Source organism: Eretmochelys imbricata, chromosome 15 (genome assembly GCF_965152235.1).
Source record: "Eretmochelys imbricata isolate rEreImb1 chromosome 15, rEreImb1.hap1, whole genome shotgun sequence".
In the NCBI taxonomy this organism is placed as follows: domain Eukaryota; kingdom Metazoa; phylum Chordata; order Testudines; family Cheloniidae; genus Eretmochelys; species Eretmochelys imbricata.
The window spans coordinates 8677866-8695857 of record NC_135586.1 but is presented as its reverse complement, the minus strand read 5'-3'; the positions used below and the strand labels follow the sequence as shown (position 1 = coordinate 8695857).

At 55.0% G+C, this 17992-nt stretch overlaps 1 protein-coding gene across 2 annotated transcripts in view; it reads left to right on the top strand.

The window, feature by feature from the left end:
• The window catches only part of NOS1 (nitric oxide synthase 1), a 60689-nt gene extending 43213 nt beyond the window's left edge, over positions 1–17476 (top strand). For both annotated transcript variants that reach the window (XM_077834803.1, XM_077834802.1), the window contains exons 16-27: positions 3896–4012; positions 6327–6501; positions 7773–7911; positions 9092–9170; positions 10202–10395; positions 11059–11228; positions 12163–12373; positions 13381–13468; positions 13958–14079; positions 14884–15032; positions 15777–15971; positions 17354–17476. In XM_077834803.1, the coding sequence (XP_077690929.1) occupies positions 3896–4012; positions 6327–6501; positions 7773–7911; positions 9092–9170; positions 10202–10395; positions 11059–11228; positions 12163–12373; positions 13381–13468; positions 13958–14079; positions 14884–15032; positions 15777–15971; positions 17354–17476 (1762 nt within the window). The remainder of the gene's footprint in view (positions 1–3895; positions 4013–6326; positions 6502–7772; positions 7912–9091; positions 9171–10201; positions 10396–11058; positions 11229–12162; positions 12374–13380; positions 13469–13957; positions 14080–14883; positions 15033–15776; positions 15972–17353) is intronic.
• The last annotated feature ends 516 nt before the right edge of the window (positions 17477–17992 follow it).

Below are 17992 nucleotides of genomic sequence, written 5' to 3'. Positions count from 1 at the left end.
TGGCTTGGTAAGAGATGGGGCTGGGAGAGGGATGTTACACTCTCCTTGACGGATACCATTCCTTTCGGTTAGTTTGCCATGGGGGCGAAGCCGGTCACCCCTGCAGAATCGTACGGCTCTGGCCTGGGTAGGAGAGCACTTGTAGGGAGAAGCGCACTGGAGAAAGAGGAAGGATGGCCCACTGGGGAGGGTGCTGGCCTGGGGCTCAAAAGACACATATTCAATCCCTTGCTCTGCCACAGACATCCCATGTGGCCTTGAGCAAGTCACTTAGGGTACGTCTCCATGGCAAACAGAACAGGACACGGCAGCAAGTCTCAGAGCCTACGTCAGTTGAGTTGGGCTCACGCAGCAGGGCCCAAAATAGCAGTGTAGATGTTTGGCTCTGCATGGAGCCTGGGCTCTGAAACCCAGGGAGGCGGAAGGGTCCCAGAGCCAGGCTCCATGCAGAGCCCCAACATCTGCACCACTAGTTTGAGCCCCACAACCCAAGTGGGCTGAGCCGGGCTCTGAGACTCGCTGCTGTGAGGTTTTTCTGCAGTGTAGCCGTACCGGCTCTCCGCCTCGGTGAAGCGGAGAGAGACTTTGGGAACCGTGAGGTGCTCAGATCCTGTGGCAGTGAGGACACAAAGCAGACTCCTGTTGCCGCAAGATTGAACGCAGAGACTGTGAACTCAAGATGGGCCCGAGACAAACCCGGGATCCAGCTTCTCCAGGGGTTCAGAATCTGGATCCAGATTTGGCAGTTGTGTCTTTCTTTAACAGCAGCTGTAGCAGGGAGTTACCTGGTCTGGCATCAGGCCTGTCTGCTGCCTCAGTTTCCTCCCTCAGTGCAGTCATCCTCAGCCTCATAGGCTGCTGCTGTGCTCTTATGCAGGAGCCTTCAATGCACTGCATCCCTGAGGTCACTCAGTCCTCGGGCTTAGCCAGAGTTCTCTCTTGCTGAGGCAAAGCCGGACCTCTAAGGCCCCTCTGTCCTTTTCACAAGTCTTTAGCCCTTTACTGGGCTCAGCTCCAGCCCTCTTGGGCTCCTACCAGTCCCTTCCTCCCCTTGTTAACTGCTGATGGCTGCAGCCACTTGCAGGTTGGCAGCTTGGGGGGCACCCATGCCAACCCTCTATTACAGGTCCCCAGCCATAGGACTCCAAGCAATAACCCAAACTGCCCTGACGGGGCCTCTTCCTGCTTGATCTCTCAGGTCTGCTGTCCTTGGAGTCTTTCTCCTGATTAGTCACCAGCCACCCTTATATCTCACAGCAGGCCTGGTTCTTAGTCACACGTGACCCCTGCACTCTCATTCTCTTTGCCAGGGAAGGTGGGCTAACCTTTTAAAGGGCCAGCTCACCCTGCGACCGTGCCATACAGATAAACACCACTAACGCAGAAATGGAGCCCAAACTGGGCTCACTGCTGGCCTTTGCATGGACTGCTTTTCATAGCATAGACCGCATCTTCACAGAGTCTCCTGGCTCTCTCCCCTCCCATTCGCTGTCTCTCGGCCCTCTCCCCTGCTATCGATAATGGGCTATCATCCCTGAGGCAGCCCCAGCAATGGCTTACGTGGAAAAGGACAAGAAACTATGGCATGTATTTTAGCTTCTTTTAATGCAAACTAGCTGCTGCAAACGAAGAGGAGCCAGCACCCTGCAACCAGCCACGTGTCTGTGGGCCAACAGCAAGTGCCCCATGAACTATTGGTGGTCCAGGAACCACAGATGTGTAGCTTCCAGAGGAGCAGCCGTGTTCGTCTGTGTCCGCAAAAAGAACAGGAGGACTTGTGGCACCTTGGAAACTAACCAATTTATTTGAGCATCAGCTTTTGTGGGCTACAGCCCACTTCATCGGATGCATGCAGTGGAAAATACAGTAGGATGATTTTATATACACAGAGAACATGCAACAATGGGTGTTACCATACACACTGTAAGGAGAGTGATCAGGTCAGGTGAGCTATTACCGGCAGGAGAGAAAAAAAACCTTTTGTAGTGATAATCAAGATGTATGGCTATGCTTTGAACATACAGGAGTAGTTAAATCAGATTACCACTAGGTGGCAATGTTTCACAGCTTTCTCTTCTTCCAGGCAGCTCTGTATCTTTGTACTGCCAACCCTAAACACTGAGATTATTTAAAAATGGTAAATGTGTTCTTTTCGTTTGCCTTTAAGCCTTGAAGGATCGCCTTTTCAGCTCTTCTCTGCAACTACAAGGGCTAGTAACTTTCTTTAAAATGCTGAGATTCTCACACAGATCCAGATGCTGGGGCTTCAAGGGAGACCCCGAATATAGAAAAACTCCCCATAAAATCGCTTTAGGTGGGCTGAAAGGCCTGGGGATGTTAGAGGGGCCTGGCCTCTGTTTATTGCCGTGTTGTGCAAAAACACCTCTAAGGCGCACGAGTGCTGTGGTCAAGCTAAGGTTGTGTCCTTCCTTGAAGGAAGTATGGTTTGGGGTTAGAGCAGAGGACTGGGAGTCAGTTTTCTGGCATCTGTTACTGGCTCTGCTACTGAAGCAAGATGAGACTTGGGCAAGTCACTTGACATCTGCCAGAGTTAGTTAAACATTTGTAAAGAGCTTTGAGATCCAGGTTGCTGCAGAATGGCAAAGTGTTAAACATTTATTGGTGGTGGTTATTATTTCAGAGGTGACGTACAGCATATTCCACTTAATTGAGACATCCACTCCCTATGAAGTCTCTTGAATTAACGTAATGAGGATAGTGAATGGTAGTGTCTGCTGCTTAGTCAGGACAGAATTAGTATCTGGCCAGTGGTAAGTGTGTTTTAATCAGATGTTAAAGAGGTAGGAAAGTCTTGACTCTGGTCTTCTCCTTCAGAAGTTAAGAAATGGTGGTCAAGTGCAGCGGATAACATGCTTGTGCAGAGCAGTAATGTTAGTTATTTGCAGCCCCAAAGTGGCCTACCCGCTATGCGGACATGTCATGTGACAGATCCCTACAGGGCTCGCAATCTGAAAACCCATTATGGTTTTTAGTGGCCTCTTCCCCTAAACGGGACAGCTGATGAAACAGGACAATAGGCCACCCCCAGAGGTGTCTCCGTGAAAAGGATTCCGCTGTGTTGTTCGTGTGTGTCGCCTCCACGCCGGACGCTTGCGATACACCATATTACGGGGTGTCCTGGCAGGAGGTTGTAGTTGAGCTGTGAGGTGGGCAGCAACATATAACTCGAGCGTCTGAGCTCGGCACTGGCTGCTGCAGTCACGGCCAAGAACAGTTTGAGCTGTTGGCTACTATCTTTAAGGGCCTGAACGTCCTGGAGCCTGGCTATCTGACAGACAGTCTCAGTCCTCCATGTCCCACAGTGAGCTCTGGGGACACTCTTGCTGTTAGCATGGACCTCTCCGGTAAGAGTGGCTGGAGTTTCTCAGTACAGGACACTCCCGGCTTGACCACTGTCCCTTTGGGGGAAGCCACCAGAACCCAGGGACAGTGACCTTCAGATCAGGAGGTAAAGAGCACTTGTTTATGTGCTAAGGTCAATGTTTCTGCTTCCCCCACCGCAGCAGATGCCGTGAACTGGGGACCTCCAGAGTGTGTGAGTCTCTGCAGCTTGAGCCAGGCTGGCCAGCTGGGGCTTGTCACAGACTCACTTCCTCTGTGCATCGGGAGGCATGTAACGTACACTGAGGGTGGATTGCACCCACTGCAGGGAAGGGAGGGCAGCTCCCTGCTCCGCTGTTGGCATCACTAACAGCCTCCCCTGGGGCAGGCAAACAGCAGAGCCCTGAACTCCGGCCCTGACTGGTGAGAGCTGTCCAAGCTGCGCCCCAGTACCCAGCACTCGCCTGCCCATCCTACCGCTGGCATGGTGGCCCAATAGTAGGTGTAGAGATGCCGCGGTTGCCGTAATGCTTGTTGTCGTTGCTGTTTGCAGGAGCTATAAGGTCCGTTTTAACAGCGTCTCCTCATACTCGGACGCACGGAAGTCTTCAAGTGACGGGCCCGAAGCCAGGGACAACTTTGAGAGCACAGGGCCTCTGGCTAACGTCAGGTGAGCAGGATGGAGAGGGAGGGAGCTGCTAGCTTCTTGAGGGCTCAGCCTGTCTCCAGCAGGCAAGGAGAGAGACGGGAGAGTGCAGCTGCTGCAAAGGACCCAGTACCCATGTTTTAGGGCATGCCTGCCCTGTAGCGCTCTCTTTTGGTCTAATGTGGCCCTGGAGGCACTCCCTGCCTTAGTTTCCCTTCTCTCGGGGCCCCTTAAGAATTCCAGAGAGTCCAGAAGGGTGTAACATGCAGTTCCCCTGCTGGGTTCCGCTTTATTAAATCCCCAAATAAACTTGAAATAAAGACTCTCCCTTGGGCTCAGGGGTCGCAGAGCCACTGAGGCTGCCGTCCTCCTCTTCAGAGCTGTGGGCTCTGGGAGCTCCTTGCTCTGGGCGCCCCTCCTTGGAATTGAGCCCAGATGACTCTTATCTGGCTCAGGTGCTCGTTGTTCAGTTAACTACCTAGATGGGTTCCTTCCCCTTAAATTAGCTGGTCGGGGTAGCCTGGACCGGGGGCCCATTACAGAGGCCAGCAACCCCATGATATCTGCCAAGCGGTCCTGCAGTACCTCAGAAGCGGTGAGCACAAACCTCTGGGCAGTCTGTTGAGAACCAGGGCCCAAGCCCCAAACTGGGTGTGAGTTCTGTACTTGGATTTCACCAACCAACCATCCATCAAGTGTGAACTCCTCAAGCACTGGAACAGCCTAGCCATGGAGTCACAGGTAGTTCCCTTGGGTACTCCGAATCCTCGGTCTTGCCACCCAGCTAAGCCTGCCTCTGTGATAGATAGGCTCTTTCACCAGCCATCGCAGCGCTATTCAGGTTACGCCCAGTCCCAAAGGACCAGTCACTTACCCCAGGTCAATTGCACCTTAGATCTCACACCAAAGACAACGCATGAAGCCAACCCTATAATAAACGATCTGAAGATTTATTATATAGGAAAAGGAAACAAGAGAGTTATGCACAAGGTTAAAGCAGGTAAACACACACACCCACACACCCACCCACCCACACACACACACACACAGACAAATGAGTTACAAGCTTAACTTTCAAAAAGTAATAGAAGCTTCTATAAGAAGCAAGCTCTATATGTCCTCTAGGGCTGACCCAAACTAAGCACTGGGGATCTTTTAGTTACGCCTCGTAATCCTTGCCCCCCAGAGCCCAAGCAGCATAAAGAGACAGTTCCTCCTTGTTGGGGCTTTTTATTCCCTTCCCCCTTGCGCTTTGAGCTGCAAACCCAGCTGATGGGAGGAATTCACTGTCATGACTCCTCCTCATAAAACAGGGGAGGAGAACAATCAGCAGAGTCTTTCGTCCCCTTGAGTGTTCCGCAGTAGTCTGGCGTTGATGGGCCTGTCTTGCTGGCCAGGCCGTCACACCTTCTGCTGGAGATCGGCACTTCACACTAGTTCACGGCTGTCTCCTGTCTGGGGATTTACAGAGGCTCACCACGCAGAACGCTCAAGTATTACCTTAGAACAGGGGCTACAGCTGTTACAAGTGAGATTAACGCAGGCAGCAGCTCACACACAATCCATAAGGCCTAAACACATTCTGACACCTGCTTTAGGAGGTAAGCCAGGCCGGCTCCAGCTCTGTGTTTGTCCGGGTTCAGTGGAGGCACGGGGACCTGGGCCAGAGCTGGCACCCGGTCTGTCAGAGCCACAGCTCCCTGTAGCAAAGATCTCCTCGAAGCAGCTGTGCAACGGGTAAATAACCCCAGCTCCCTGAGCTAGCCTGGCTCGATGTCTCTGTTATATTCACCCCCTTCTCCTGACTGACTTGGTCAGTGCACCCTGACCTCCTGGGTCCCTAGTCACAAGGCATCACCCCAGACCCGCCAGATTAACAAGCTGCGACTCTCTGTGCTTGGCTCATCTACTTCCCATGGGGCGTCAGCCCTGGCTCCGGCCTCTCCTGCCTGGCACTTTGCTAGCCAGACCCCACCAGTCCCTGCCAGGCAAAGCCAGCCATGTCCCCGCTGTCCTGGCATGGGGTGGCGATGCCTGTGGTGGTTGATGCCCCCGTGGCTGTTTCCTCCCAGAACTGGTGAGGCTTGGTTGCCTCTGTAAGGTTTCCTCCCTTGGTTGCAGACAGGGGAAGGCTGAGGCCTGACGCCCTGGTTTAGGGGGGCCCTGAGGGCTGCAGAGGAGTTTCCGTGCCTCTCTTTTTCTGCTGGCGCTGCTGGGCCCCCAGGCTGGGCAATGCCGTGTGGGTGCGAGCCCTGCCTCTTCAGCGAGACGCTGCCCGCTCTGCCTCTTGTCTCTGCTGTCGCCCTCGGGTAGCTGCAGCTTTCCGGTCTGCTTGCAGGTTCTCGGTGTTCGGCCTAGGATCGCGTGCCTACCCCCACTTCTGTGCCTTTGCCCGTGCCGTCGACACCCTGCTGGAGGAGCTGGGAGGGGAGCGCATCCTCCGCATGGGGGAGGGGGATGAGCTCTGTGGCCAGGAAGAGTCTTTCAGGACATGGGCCAAAAAGGTCTTCAAGGTAGTCTGCTTCCTTGGTCTTTGGGAAGGGGAGCGGGGGGTGGGGGAAAGAGCCTGGGAAGCTGCCATTGGTCAAATCTGCTTTCAGTTAGTTGGGCCTGAGCTCGCCCCCGGGGTCCCCAACACCCTGGCACAATGCAAGCCGTTTGGAGTTCACATCTTTAGCCACCCCTGCTCTTGTGAGGGTCCTGCAGCGAAGCAAAGATTCAGAGACTGGGCTCCTCAGGCCTCCTGCCCGTGCACTGCAGCCCCCGGGGGCCTGGACAGGGCGTGGGGACCAAGCTGGTTCAGGTGGCACAGGGGGCAGTTAGGAGCTCCACTAGAGACCTAGAGCAGAGCTGAGGATAATGCAGAGCCTTCTCGCCGGGCTGGGTTGTCTTTGAGGGTTTGGAGGAGGTATCTAAGTGCATTCTGGGAGGTGGGCTCTAGCTTTGGGTCTGGATCGTGAGCTGCCCAGTATGCTGGGTGTTTGGACCCCGGGTTTTGGTTCAGCCAATGTATAAGGAGGGGAGCCCTTGGCCAAATGGGGATGTGAATCCAGTATTGCCAGCCCCACATGTTCAAAAATCATGTCAGGTAAAAACAAATTGGAGACCAAGTTAACAATAGTCAGCGCTGAGTTCCATTTACCAGCCTTCTGCTTCTTGAGCCATTACTGGTCATGGCTTTAAGCTTTCCTCCACCCCATGAGGACTAGACTTTTACTTCTTTTATTTTTAAGAAAAGTTGATCGTCTCTTATAATAACCTGACTCCAGGAGCTGGGGCATTAAAGAGAAACCTCAGACACCATGAGACTCGTGGTCAAATCACAAAAGCTGGTGAAAGAACCTGGGTGTGGAATCTGGAGACCCTCAAACTCTGGAGGTGGTGGGAACCAAGGCTCTGGTCTGGCCCATTATAAAAAGAAGGAGCCATTTCAGATTCCAAACACCCCAAACTCTGGGGCGATCAGAACCGGGCTTCTGGTTTAAGCCCATGTGCAACAGAGGAGGGCGAGTTCTAGGGAATATTCCCCTGTGCGTGTGAGTGGCGGGGTGGGGTGGTGACACTGACACTAACAGATGTGCCCATGCAGAACATGTGCCCATGCTTGCCCAGCCTCCATGCATTGTGCTTCACCCTAGTCAGTGCCATCCCGCTCTCCCTTCCATAAGCATGTGGGCGGGAGGGGTGTTGGCTGAGAGCAGGCGGGGGCACCTCCTAGGAGCCAGGCTGGGCAGAAGGCCTGGCTGAGCTGGGGGGTCCCCTGACAGCCTGGTGTGCGCTGCAGGCAGCGTGCGATGTGTTCTGTGTGGGAGACGACGTGAACATTGAGAAGGCCAACAACTCCCTCATCAGCAACGACCGGAGCTGGAAGAGGAGCAAGTTCCGCCTGACCTATGTGGCTGAGGCCCCCGAGCTCACCCAAGGTACGGCCACTTGGTCACCGGGGGGCTTTGAGCAAGGGGCAGACGCCGGGGCAGATGACAATCCTCGGGGCCAGTGGTGGGCTTGCCTGGGGGAAGGGTGCAGGTCGCCCTGGACAGAGCTCTGCTGAGACCCTCTCATGCCTCTCTCTGGGTATTTGACTCTCTCTTCTCCATATCTCACCGTCTCTCAGATGTGTCCTGCCTCTGCTCTTCCCATGCTCCCTCCATTCTCTCCCTCCTGCTCTGTCACCTCCCTCCTTCCGGTTCCTTTCTCCCGCTCTCTTTTCTTCCCATATCCTTCACCCAACGTCCAACCCTATCGCTGGATAGAAAACTCCCCCTTGTCCCCACCCCCTCATTCAACTTCAAGCCCCTCCTGTCCCCCCGAATGGCGCATTGTGGCCTGGGAGGAGAATTCCATTGAAGTTCTGTCTGGTTTTCCCTCTTCACCACCCGCTCCAGCTGCCGTCAGGGTCGGAAGCCCACGCTCGGCTGGAGGAAGGGGCTGGCGACAGGCAGCTGCCAGCCTCTCGAGCTGGTGGCGGGCCTGTGCCAGGGCAGTGGTATGCTAGGGCGGCGCTGAATCCGGACTGCCTGCTGCTGCCTCCTCTCGCAGAGCAGACGCAGTCTCTGCTGAGAGCAAGTGGAAGAAGTGGAAATCCCGCAGTGCTCTAAGCCACCTGTTTAAAACTCTCCCATCCAGGGTGGGGCCAACCCACTAAAACACAGCACGATAGCGTGGCTCCTGCAGCTGGTATACGGAGCGCTGCCTCAGCTCCTCCTGAATTCAGACGCCCACTTGCCAACCAGATGGTCTGGGTGGTGAGAGGAATGAAGGGTGTGTGTATGTGCCTGGGGCTGGCGGGGTGGTTGTTTCTCCATCCCCCTGGTTACCCACCTGCTGAGAGCAGGGAGCTGCTGCAATCATGTGCTCCTTTCACATGGCCCCGAAGGCTCCCTGAGGCTTACCAGCAAAGGCACTCACTGTGGGTCTCCCGTGGGGTGGAGCAGGAGGGCCCAAGCCAGGGCAGCCCTGGAATCACTCAGCTGATGCTTGCCAGACCAGGTTCTGAAATGCTGAATGTGGTGGTGCCCAGCCAGACCCTGGGGGCGGGGATGCAGGCAGCCTGCCCTCGCCAGTCTCTGCCGCTTTCATCTGATTGAATCTTCTCATCCGCAGGTCTGTACAGCATTCACAAAAAGCGAGTCTATGCCGCCCGGCTTCTCACGCGCCAGAATCTGCAGAGCCCAAAATCCAGGTAGGATTGACAGCCATGCGCACACGCAGTCTGCCCTTGTGCATACATGTGACCCACATCCCCCGCACTCTCCAGCTTCTTAATTCCAAGCATCTCCGCTATCAATCAACCAGGCCAGGCCTAAAGTGTGCCCTGCGTTACAAACCTTCCTTCTAGCTTGGTGGAGAACGTTCCCTAGCATCTAATGCAGTGAATCCTCTATGGAGATCTCGGGCATGCTCCTGTCTGTGCAGACCACCCCAAAGTATCCCCAGCAGTAATGCACCTGAACATGCTTCACCTTTGCTATGTGGGTGGGAGAAGCCGTCGACTTAGCGGGGTCCACACCGGCGGTTAGTTCGGTACAACTGCCTGTGCACCACACCCCCGAGTGACATCGTTTACCGAAGTCAGCGTGTAGTGGAGACCTGGCCTCACTTCCATGTGTTTTACAACGGTAGGGCCCCAGGCACTTCAGTGGAGTTTCTCCTCATGGACACCTGTGGCCCCCACTTTTGACGTGACACACCAAACCAGTACATGGGCTCCTGCTGCTAGCGCTGCAGCCGGTCGGGGGCTAACTGGTTTCCTTGAGACGTTCCTGCTGACACCAACCATGCTCGTGCCGAGAAAGGGGCAGTGCCCTGCACCCAGGGTGCTGCATTCGTGGCATGCCAGGTGACGCGGAAGTTCCACAAAGGACAATGTTGGGCCAGCGGGTTCAGCTTTCCAAGCTGGGTGCAGAAGAATGGCTAGGAGCGGAGAACACCACCACAGGAGAGTGGGGCGGGTGGCTAGTCTGAACAGAGGGCAGATTCTTTCCTAAGCTCCCGTTCTTGTTTCCTTTTTGTTAGTTCAAACATACGATCATCTGGGCAGCCTCTGGGCTGCTCCTGTGCCCTCCTTCCTGCTCCTTAGAAAATCACACCTAACGAAACAGTTCCCAGAGCTGGGCCCCGTTAGCTCCGGGCTTACAGCTGTCCAGAGGGCTCGTCACAGTGCTGGGTTTGTTTGGTTTTTCACGCCCCTCTTCCCCCCCCCCCCCCCCGCAGTCGGTCAACGATTTTCCTGCGACTTCACACCAACGGGCAGCAGGAGCTGCGCTACGAGCCTGGAGACCACCTGGGAGTGTTTCCAGGCAACCACGAGGACTTGGTCAGCGCCCTGATGGAAAGACTTGAGGATGCACCCCCAGCCAACCAGCTGGTGAAGGTGGAGCTCTTGGAGGAGAGGAGCACAGCTTTAGGTAACCAGGGCCAGCACAGACCCCCTGATTGGGGCTGGCTGGACCCCATTTCCCCCCTGCCCTTGCAGAGTCTCTGGGTGCCATGTGGATCCTAGCGGGGTGGGGGTGGGGGGTTGGACCACATTCCCTGGTGCATTCCCATAAGGACTGTAGCTGGTTTTAGCTTCCCCGTCATGAGAGAGGGTGCCCAGATCCACAGCTGAAATGCGCTCTGGGGCTGTGGGATGCTCAGAGCAGCCATGTCATGGAAGAGCAGGGCTGTAGGGGAGGGTTTTCTGTTCCCTCTGGCCAGCTGAAACCTCTTCAGGATGCAAGACCTGAACAACTGGTCCATGGAAAGTAGATTTGAAGGGTGTTGATTGGCCGGGCTCTTCCATACTGGACATTCTATGGGCCCAATGCTCCATTGCTCTGCGCTAAGCGGATGGCCAGTGCTCTCTCCCCAAAGTGATACAGCATCTGGTTCTCCCAGTCTTGTATCATTAGTGTGGCCAATTGTACAAGGTGAGGTCATAGCGAGCTCCAGGACATCATGCCAGACTCTTCTTTCTAGCCCTTCCTCATTCATTGTCTCCCACTGGAGTCTGAGCCTTCATTGGCTTGCCCAGGGTGGGCTGGCAGGCTCAGCTGATCACAGCATTGTACTGGCTTCTCTCCCGTCAGGTGTCATCAGTAACTGGACGGATGAGAACCGCATCCCACCCTGCACCATCTTCCAGGCATTTAAGTGCTACCTGGACATCACCACGCCTCCCACCCCGCTGCTGCTGCAGCAGTTTGCCTTACTGGCCACCAGCGACAAGGAGAAGAAACGTCTGCAGGTCCTTAGCAAGGTAAATCCATAGGTCTGGTTGGCAGCCTCTTCCTAATGTAGGAGGTTTACTTGCCCCATGCTTCTGCTTAACCTTAGACAGTGGTAACCAGAGAGAGCTCCCTCCACATAAAAGAAAGAAAGAGAGAGAAACTGCTCCCTCTCGGTGAACACTCCACCTCTCTATCTGCCTCCTGAATGTCTTAGGATGAATCTGGATGAAGAAAGCAGCTTGTCTATGTAAACTGCTGTCAGTGACTTGCCTTCTCAGATCCTGGAGCGGTTCATACCGAAATGCAACCTGTGGAAATTACATGTCCCCAAGATACATTCTTTCACCCTGACCAATGTGGTTCCCCCCGCACTGGCTCCTTACCCAGGGCTACTGAGACAGTTTAATGGGTCAACATCTTTGCACTGATGTAGCCCCCTCAGCATGTTTTATGCTCAGTGAATTTAACCTCGCAGCTCCTTGTCTTATGGAGGAGGGCTCTCAAATTAAGTGACGTGCTCAAGATCACACAGGGAGTCTGTGGTGGAGCTGGGGATTGAGCGTACAGCTCCTGACTCCCTGTCCTGATCTCTAGACCCTCCTTCCTCTGAAATCAGCATGGGTGTCTGGCACCACTACTGCTGTGTCTGTGTAGGAGAGTCTCTCAGCCTGGGATCCCTTGTGATTGTGCAGCACGTGTGACTTATAATGGGAGAAGCTCGGAATCCACTGCAGGCTCCATCAGGAACGTTTGAGCCCTGAGGAGCAGACCCTAGGATGGGTGGCAATCAGGGCTAGAGCCCTGGGTGTCCTGGAGCCCTGTGAGAGGCAGTCACAGCCACACGTCCTGGCATCCCCAGCCAGAGCTCTCTTTCGTCGGCTCCACCCTGCCGTGGGGCCCGCGTGGTGCAGTGTGTCTGGCTTAGAACCGGCGCTCACCCGTCCTTTCCCTCCCGCGCTTCAGGGCTTGCAGGAATACGAGGAGTGGAAATGGTCCAAGAACCCCACCGTGGTGGAGGTGCTGGAGGAGTTCCCGTCCGTGCAGATGCCCTCCACCCTGCTGCTCACCCAGCTGCCCGTGCTGCAGCCTCGCTATTACTCCATCAGCTCCTCCCCTGACATGTCCCCGGACGAGGTGCACCTCACCGTGGCCGTGCTCTCCTACCGGACTAGAGGTACCATGCCAGCAGCGCTGCAAGGGGCTCATGGTTTGCATGGTGGCGACCGGCTAGAGCCGTCCCATAGCGCTGGGCGAGGTGGACACGCAGGCCCCAGGCAGCGTTGAGATGGGGGCCCTCATCTCCACTTGTGTTGTGGGTGATGGCCATTAACACATGGGGGCACGTGTGAGTGTTTGGGGACGGGGGAATCCCTTGTGAAAACCTTGCAGCCTGTTCACGTGGGGCTCCCTCGGGGTGGGGCTTGGGGGGCTGTGGCAGCCAGACGCAGCAGCAGAAACCGGCGGCTTTCCAGCTCTTCCAGGCCGCTCTGTACTACGCAGCACACTGGCTGCGTGCGCTCATCTTGGCTGCCTCGCAGCAGTGGAGGTGGGGAGAAGAGACTCCAGATTGGCCCCCAGGGTGGATCAGCCAGGCCCCTCAAGCAGGCATGGGTCTCTCCTGCTTCCCACCTCTGGGCAGCTTACAGAAAGTTCATCTTCCACGCAGCCCCGCAGCCTGCTTGTGTTGTCAGGAGAATATCGGTGTGGCACAGAAGCCTATTGCCATCTTCTCAAGGTGTGTGGGAGGAACCCTAGTTGGGGAGGGGGTACCTGCTTTATAAACCTCCAGCAGGAGCCTGTGGCCAAGGTTTCTTTGCAAGCACTCACCCAGCTGGAGACAGCTCTGAAAGGTCCCATTTGGCCCTCAGCAGAGGGAGTATCTTAGGGTCACAGCAAATTCACAAACTGCCCTGCTCCAGCCGACGGCACCTCCCTGATGTTTGCCTGGGAGAAGCCAGCCTGTGCTGAGTGCTGCAGTGGTCCAGCCCGCCCTGAAAAGCAGAATTGGTCCCAGGGACCACCCAGTGCCTGGCCATTCTGACCCTGAGTCACAGGTTGGCTGACGTCGCAGTGAGGATTGGGGGAGGTTTGGGCAGAGAGGTAAATGGCCAGGGCATTCTGCAGTGATCCATTCAGCAGTACTGGGGCAGGTACAAACCCTCTCCTCCTTTCCTCTCCTAGATGGGGAAGGACCGATACACCACGGGGTCTGTTCCTCTTGGTTCAACCGGATACAGGCTGATGAAGTTGTGCCTTGTTTTGTAAGAGGGTGAGTGGCATGTTCACTGCATGTGGAGTCCCCGAGAGCCAGGGAGGGTGTAGACCATTCCAAGACTGACTGATCTGTCGGCTATTCACAGCAGAGAGCCCCCGAATCCCTGTCTGTAGCCCGCCATGTGCACTCACAGCACTAACAGGGATTTCTACAAATGAACTGCTTCCTCACCCTGAACGGGGTAGGGGCTGAGGCCCTGTTCCGTAGAGCAGTCTGCAACAGCACCGTACAGACCATGGGGCGGGGCGTGGTACCCGATGCCCCTGAACAGCCAGGGCACAGAAGAGAGCGCGGTGGGGACTGCAGGTGGGGACTGTTACCACGTGCTCTGCTTCGAATGCCACTTTCTGCCCCCACCTTCAGCACTCAAACGTCTGCGCTCGCATGTCTGCGCTACGTTTCTACCCCCGCAAGGATTTCAGTGACCCAGCCTGGGCCTTGTCCCATTAGGGGCATCACTAACTTGACAACTTGTCTGTCCAGAGCTCCTGGGTTCCACATGCCACAAGATCCCCAGGTTCCCTGCATCCTGATTGGCCCAGGTACGGGAATCGCCCCCTTCCGGAGCTTTTGGCAGCAGCGGCTCTTTGAAATCGAGCACAAAGGTGGGTCTGGGGGCTTCAGCCTCTGGTAAGTAGGGGGCGAGCGAAGGCCTCCACAGCATCCTCAGCGAAGCCGAGTGCAATACCCCTGCTGAGGGCATGTGACCGTGTCGCCCTCCAGTGGCTGGTCCCGGTGGGGACCGGAGCCTATTACTTGCAGCTAATAGACTCGCTCTGTTAGCTCCAGGGGTGGGCCCTTGTGTGTTCAGCGCTAGAGGCGTCCAGCTGAGTGGCAGATGGTGCGTACGTGTAGCCACGGCTCTGTTTCGCTGACCGTGAGATGACCTGTCATAGAGCTGGTCTGACATTGTTCCACTGGCCTTTTTTTTTTTTAATGAAAAATTTCATGAATTATTTTCTTTAGATTACACTTCATTCCATTTTTCCTGGTTTTTCAATGAAAAATTACAAAATGGGTTAAAAATAATATTTTATTGCAAAAACAAAAAAAAGTGATTTTTTTTTTTTAAATTTCCCACCCAAAAAGCCTGACCTGTTTCACCCAGCGCTAGTTACTTGGGAGCCTGGATCCATGCGCACGGCTCTGAGGGGTTACACAATCTCTCCAAGTATCTCCTCTACCCTCTACCCTTCCCCCTCTGCCATCTGCTGTCCCAGGGAACAGAGCTATGTATCCAAAATAGCCTCCCTCAGAGTGCACAGAATGGCTGGCAGCCGGCAAAGAGGGAATCCAAGCACAGCCTGTCTCCGCTCCGTGCAGGAGGGTGTGCGCGAACCCAGGCTTGGGAACCGGGGTGCAGGGGATGGTTTCCTGACTCACGGCTATTCCACCTGTCTCTGCTCCAGCACTGAAGCCCTGTCCGATGATTTTGGTCTTTGGGTGCCGACAGTCCAAGATCGACCACATTTACAAAGAGGAGACCCTCCTAGCCAAAAACAAAGGCATCTTCAAAGAGCTGTACACAGCCTACTCCCGGGAACCAGACAAACCAAAGGTAACCCTGCTACGCCACCCACATCCAGCCCTGAGTCGCCGTGACCAGTCTAACGCAGATGGTGAGCGGAGCTCCGGCATCCCCAGGGCTGTGGATTCTCCCAGCCACGTAGGGGAAATGTCAGACCTCTCGTGCACGCACCTGGAGGGATTTGCCTGCACTAGTTTGAAGACGTGAGCTTGGCCCGAGCTTTTCACAGCTACGTGGGCCAATGAATCTCCCATTTAAGAATCCCCAGGGTGTTCCCTGCTTACAGGAAGCAGCCAAGGCAATTTCAGCACGATAGCCCTCGGACTCGTTAACCAGCCCTCTCCATCTCGTTAATGTCCACGAGACCTAAAGCCACTTGTGGACATTAACAATCCTCTGGCGCTTTCCCCTAGCCGAGTACTGACCCCAGGGCCTTGGCTGAGTCCCGCTGTGTCTCTGCTTCCCCCTGCAGGTACAGTCACACCGGGAGCCTGCTTCTCAGGGGTGCTGTGCAGCTGGGGAGTTCCACTGACTTCAGCTGGAGTTTCTGGCGCTTAGCACCTTCGAACATGCGGGCCCTGATTGTCTTCAGTTCTCTTCCCAAACAGTTGTGCAGCATTGCCATGCGTTGTTAAATGGCTGCCGTGTTCCACCCCAGAGGTGGCTGCCCTGCGCCGATGCGTGGAGGGGTGAAGTGACGTGTAAAGCTGGGCTGGGCCCTTTGGGAGCTGTGGGTGACAGGTGCTGTGCAACGTCCGTTCCTGTCTCCCCCAGAAATACGTGCAGGACGTGCTGCAGGAGCAGCTGGCTCAGTCGGTGTACAAAGCGCTGAAGGAGCAGGGAGGCCACATCTACGTGTGCGGGGACGTCACCATGGCCGGGGATGTCTTCAAGGCCATTCAGCGCATCGTGAAGCAGCAGGGGCAGCTGTCCGTGGAGCAGGCCGGTGCTTTCATTAGCAAGCTGAGGGTGAGTAGCCCCTCCCCAGCCTGCCGCAGGGCTCAGCGAAAGCTTGGGCCAAGGGCGTCAGGGCTTCCTCTTGAACGGTCACGGATGAAGGGATAATTGCGGCCATGAGCTCTGGGAGTGGTCAGTAGGCACCACCCCTTCCAGCCTCTTGACCTGACCTCGTGGGCCCAGGCTTTCTGACCAGGTAGCTCAGTCCTGTTCTACCGACCCTCCAGGGCCCCTCGCTTGCCAAAGGAGCTGGGTGATGGGTGAGCTATTAGAGGACCAGGCCCCTGCAACAGACCATAGGGGCCGGGGACTTGCCTCAAATCTGTAAATCGGCAGAATGGTTCTTGCTGTTACCAGCCGGCCTCGGTCCAGCACAGGGAGTGTGTCTGAGGGAGCAAGTCTGCACAAAGGCCTGGTTCCTGGAAGAATTCTTGTCCGTTGGGGGACAGCTTCTTGGGGAGCTCGGCTTCTGCAGATTAACCCCGTTAGCCTTGTCCACACTAGCACTTCACCCACTGCTGGCCTAGCACTGGTGCAGCTCTGGTGCCAGCAAAATGCCAGGACAAGCTGCAGTTCTGGGTCCGTTTGCAATGCTGGCTCTACCCAGGAGACGTCTCTGGAACAGTCGGCAATGTCCAGCCGGCTAATAGCCTTTACCCCCGTGCGTGTTATTTACCTATCTAAAAATTGGTTATAGCGTCCTCGCTGTAATAAGCAAATAAAAGAAATCTGTGGCCACCTAGCACCTTCATGGTTGTCACATATTGTACAATACGGCCATGCAGATCCTACTGCTGCATAAGCACAGGCCTATGCCACTTGAGCTAACAGGAAAGCTTCTCTAGTTGTTAGCAATATAGGGCCTATGACATACAGTTAGGCGGTTCTGATTCCATCCAGTGCAGGGCACTGGTACGCATGCATTGCAGTCTGTTCGCTATGGCAATGTTCCTGTGAGGCTGTAGTGCAGTCTCCAATTCCCCTGGGCTTTCTCCCTCTTTCTCTCTTTTAACCTTAAGGCATGTGGACAAGTAGCCATTTAGAGAGGCAGCGCAGGGTAGTGAACACTGGACAGAGTGCCAGGAGACCTGGATTCTATCATGGCTCTGCCCCTGACCTACTGGGTGATCTTGGAGAAACCACTTTCCCCGCTCTGTGCCTCAGTTTCCCCTTGTAGGCTTTTCCTTTCTTGCCTATTTAGCATGTAAGCTCTTCGGGGCAGGGACTGTCCCACACTGTGTTTGCACAGCACCTACCACAATGGGGTCCCACCTCAGCTAGCATCTCTAGGTGCTACAGAAATACCATAAGAAATTGTGTGCTACAGAAATACCATAAGAAATTGTGACTACACCCTTCTCCCGGTGCCATGCCTCTGTTGTCCTTGGTTTCAGGATGACAACCGATACCACGAGGATATTTTTGGAGTCACCTTGCGTACATATGAAGTGACTAACCGCCTTAGATCTGAGTCAATTGCGTTCATTGAGGAAAGCAAAAAGGACACGGATGAGTGAGTTGACGTGCTTATTTTAACCTGCGCTATTGTTTCTTAGACGCGCGTGGGTGGTGGAATAAAACTCGGAAGGATCCTTTTATTTATTTGCATGTATGAAGCCAGGAATAGCAGAGACAGGAACAGGCCTCTGATCTGAAAGGTCGAATCAGACAAAGCTGCAGTACAGTTTCTTTGAGAGAACGATCAACTCAGTGGGCTAAATCCATTCCAGAAGGAACTGCCCAGGTGAATCTGACCCATTGTATCCGCGAACACAGCCTTTGCCATTCCACGAGCCCCTGGCACAACAGACAAGCTAGAGTGCGTGGGTGGGCAGGCACAGCTGGAGCTGGTTGAAAATTTCCCGATGGAATAAAGTTCAGTGGGAACGCGCCAATTGGATGGAATTGACTTGTTCTGTGGGAATGTGTCCATTTCGTCAATGGACACCAGACCAGCCAGCTGTCAGGCTCCCTGGGAGCCACAGCTCTCCAATGCCTGGGCAGCACACCTGGTAGGGGGGCAAACTTGCCGG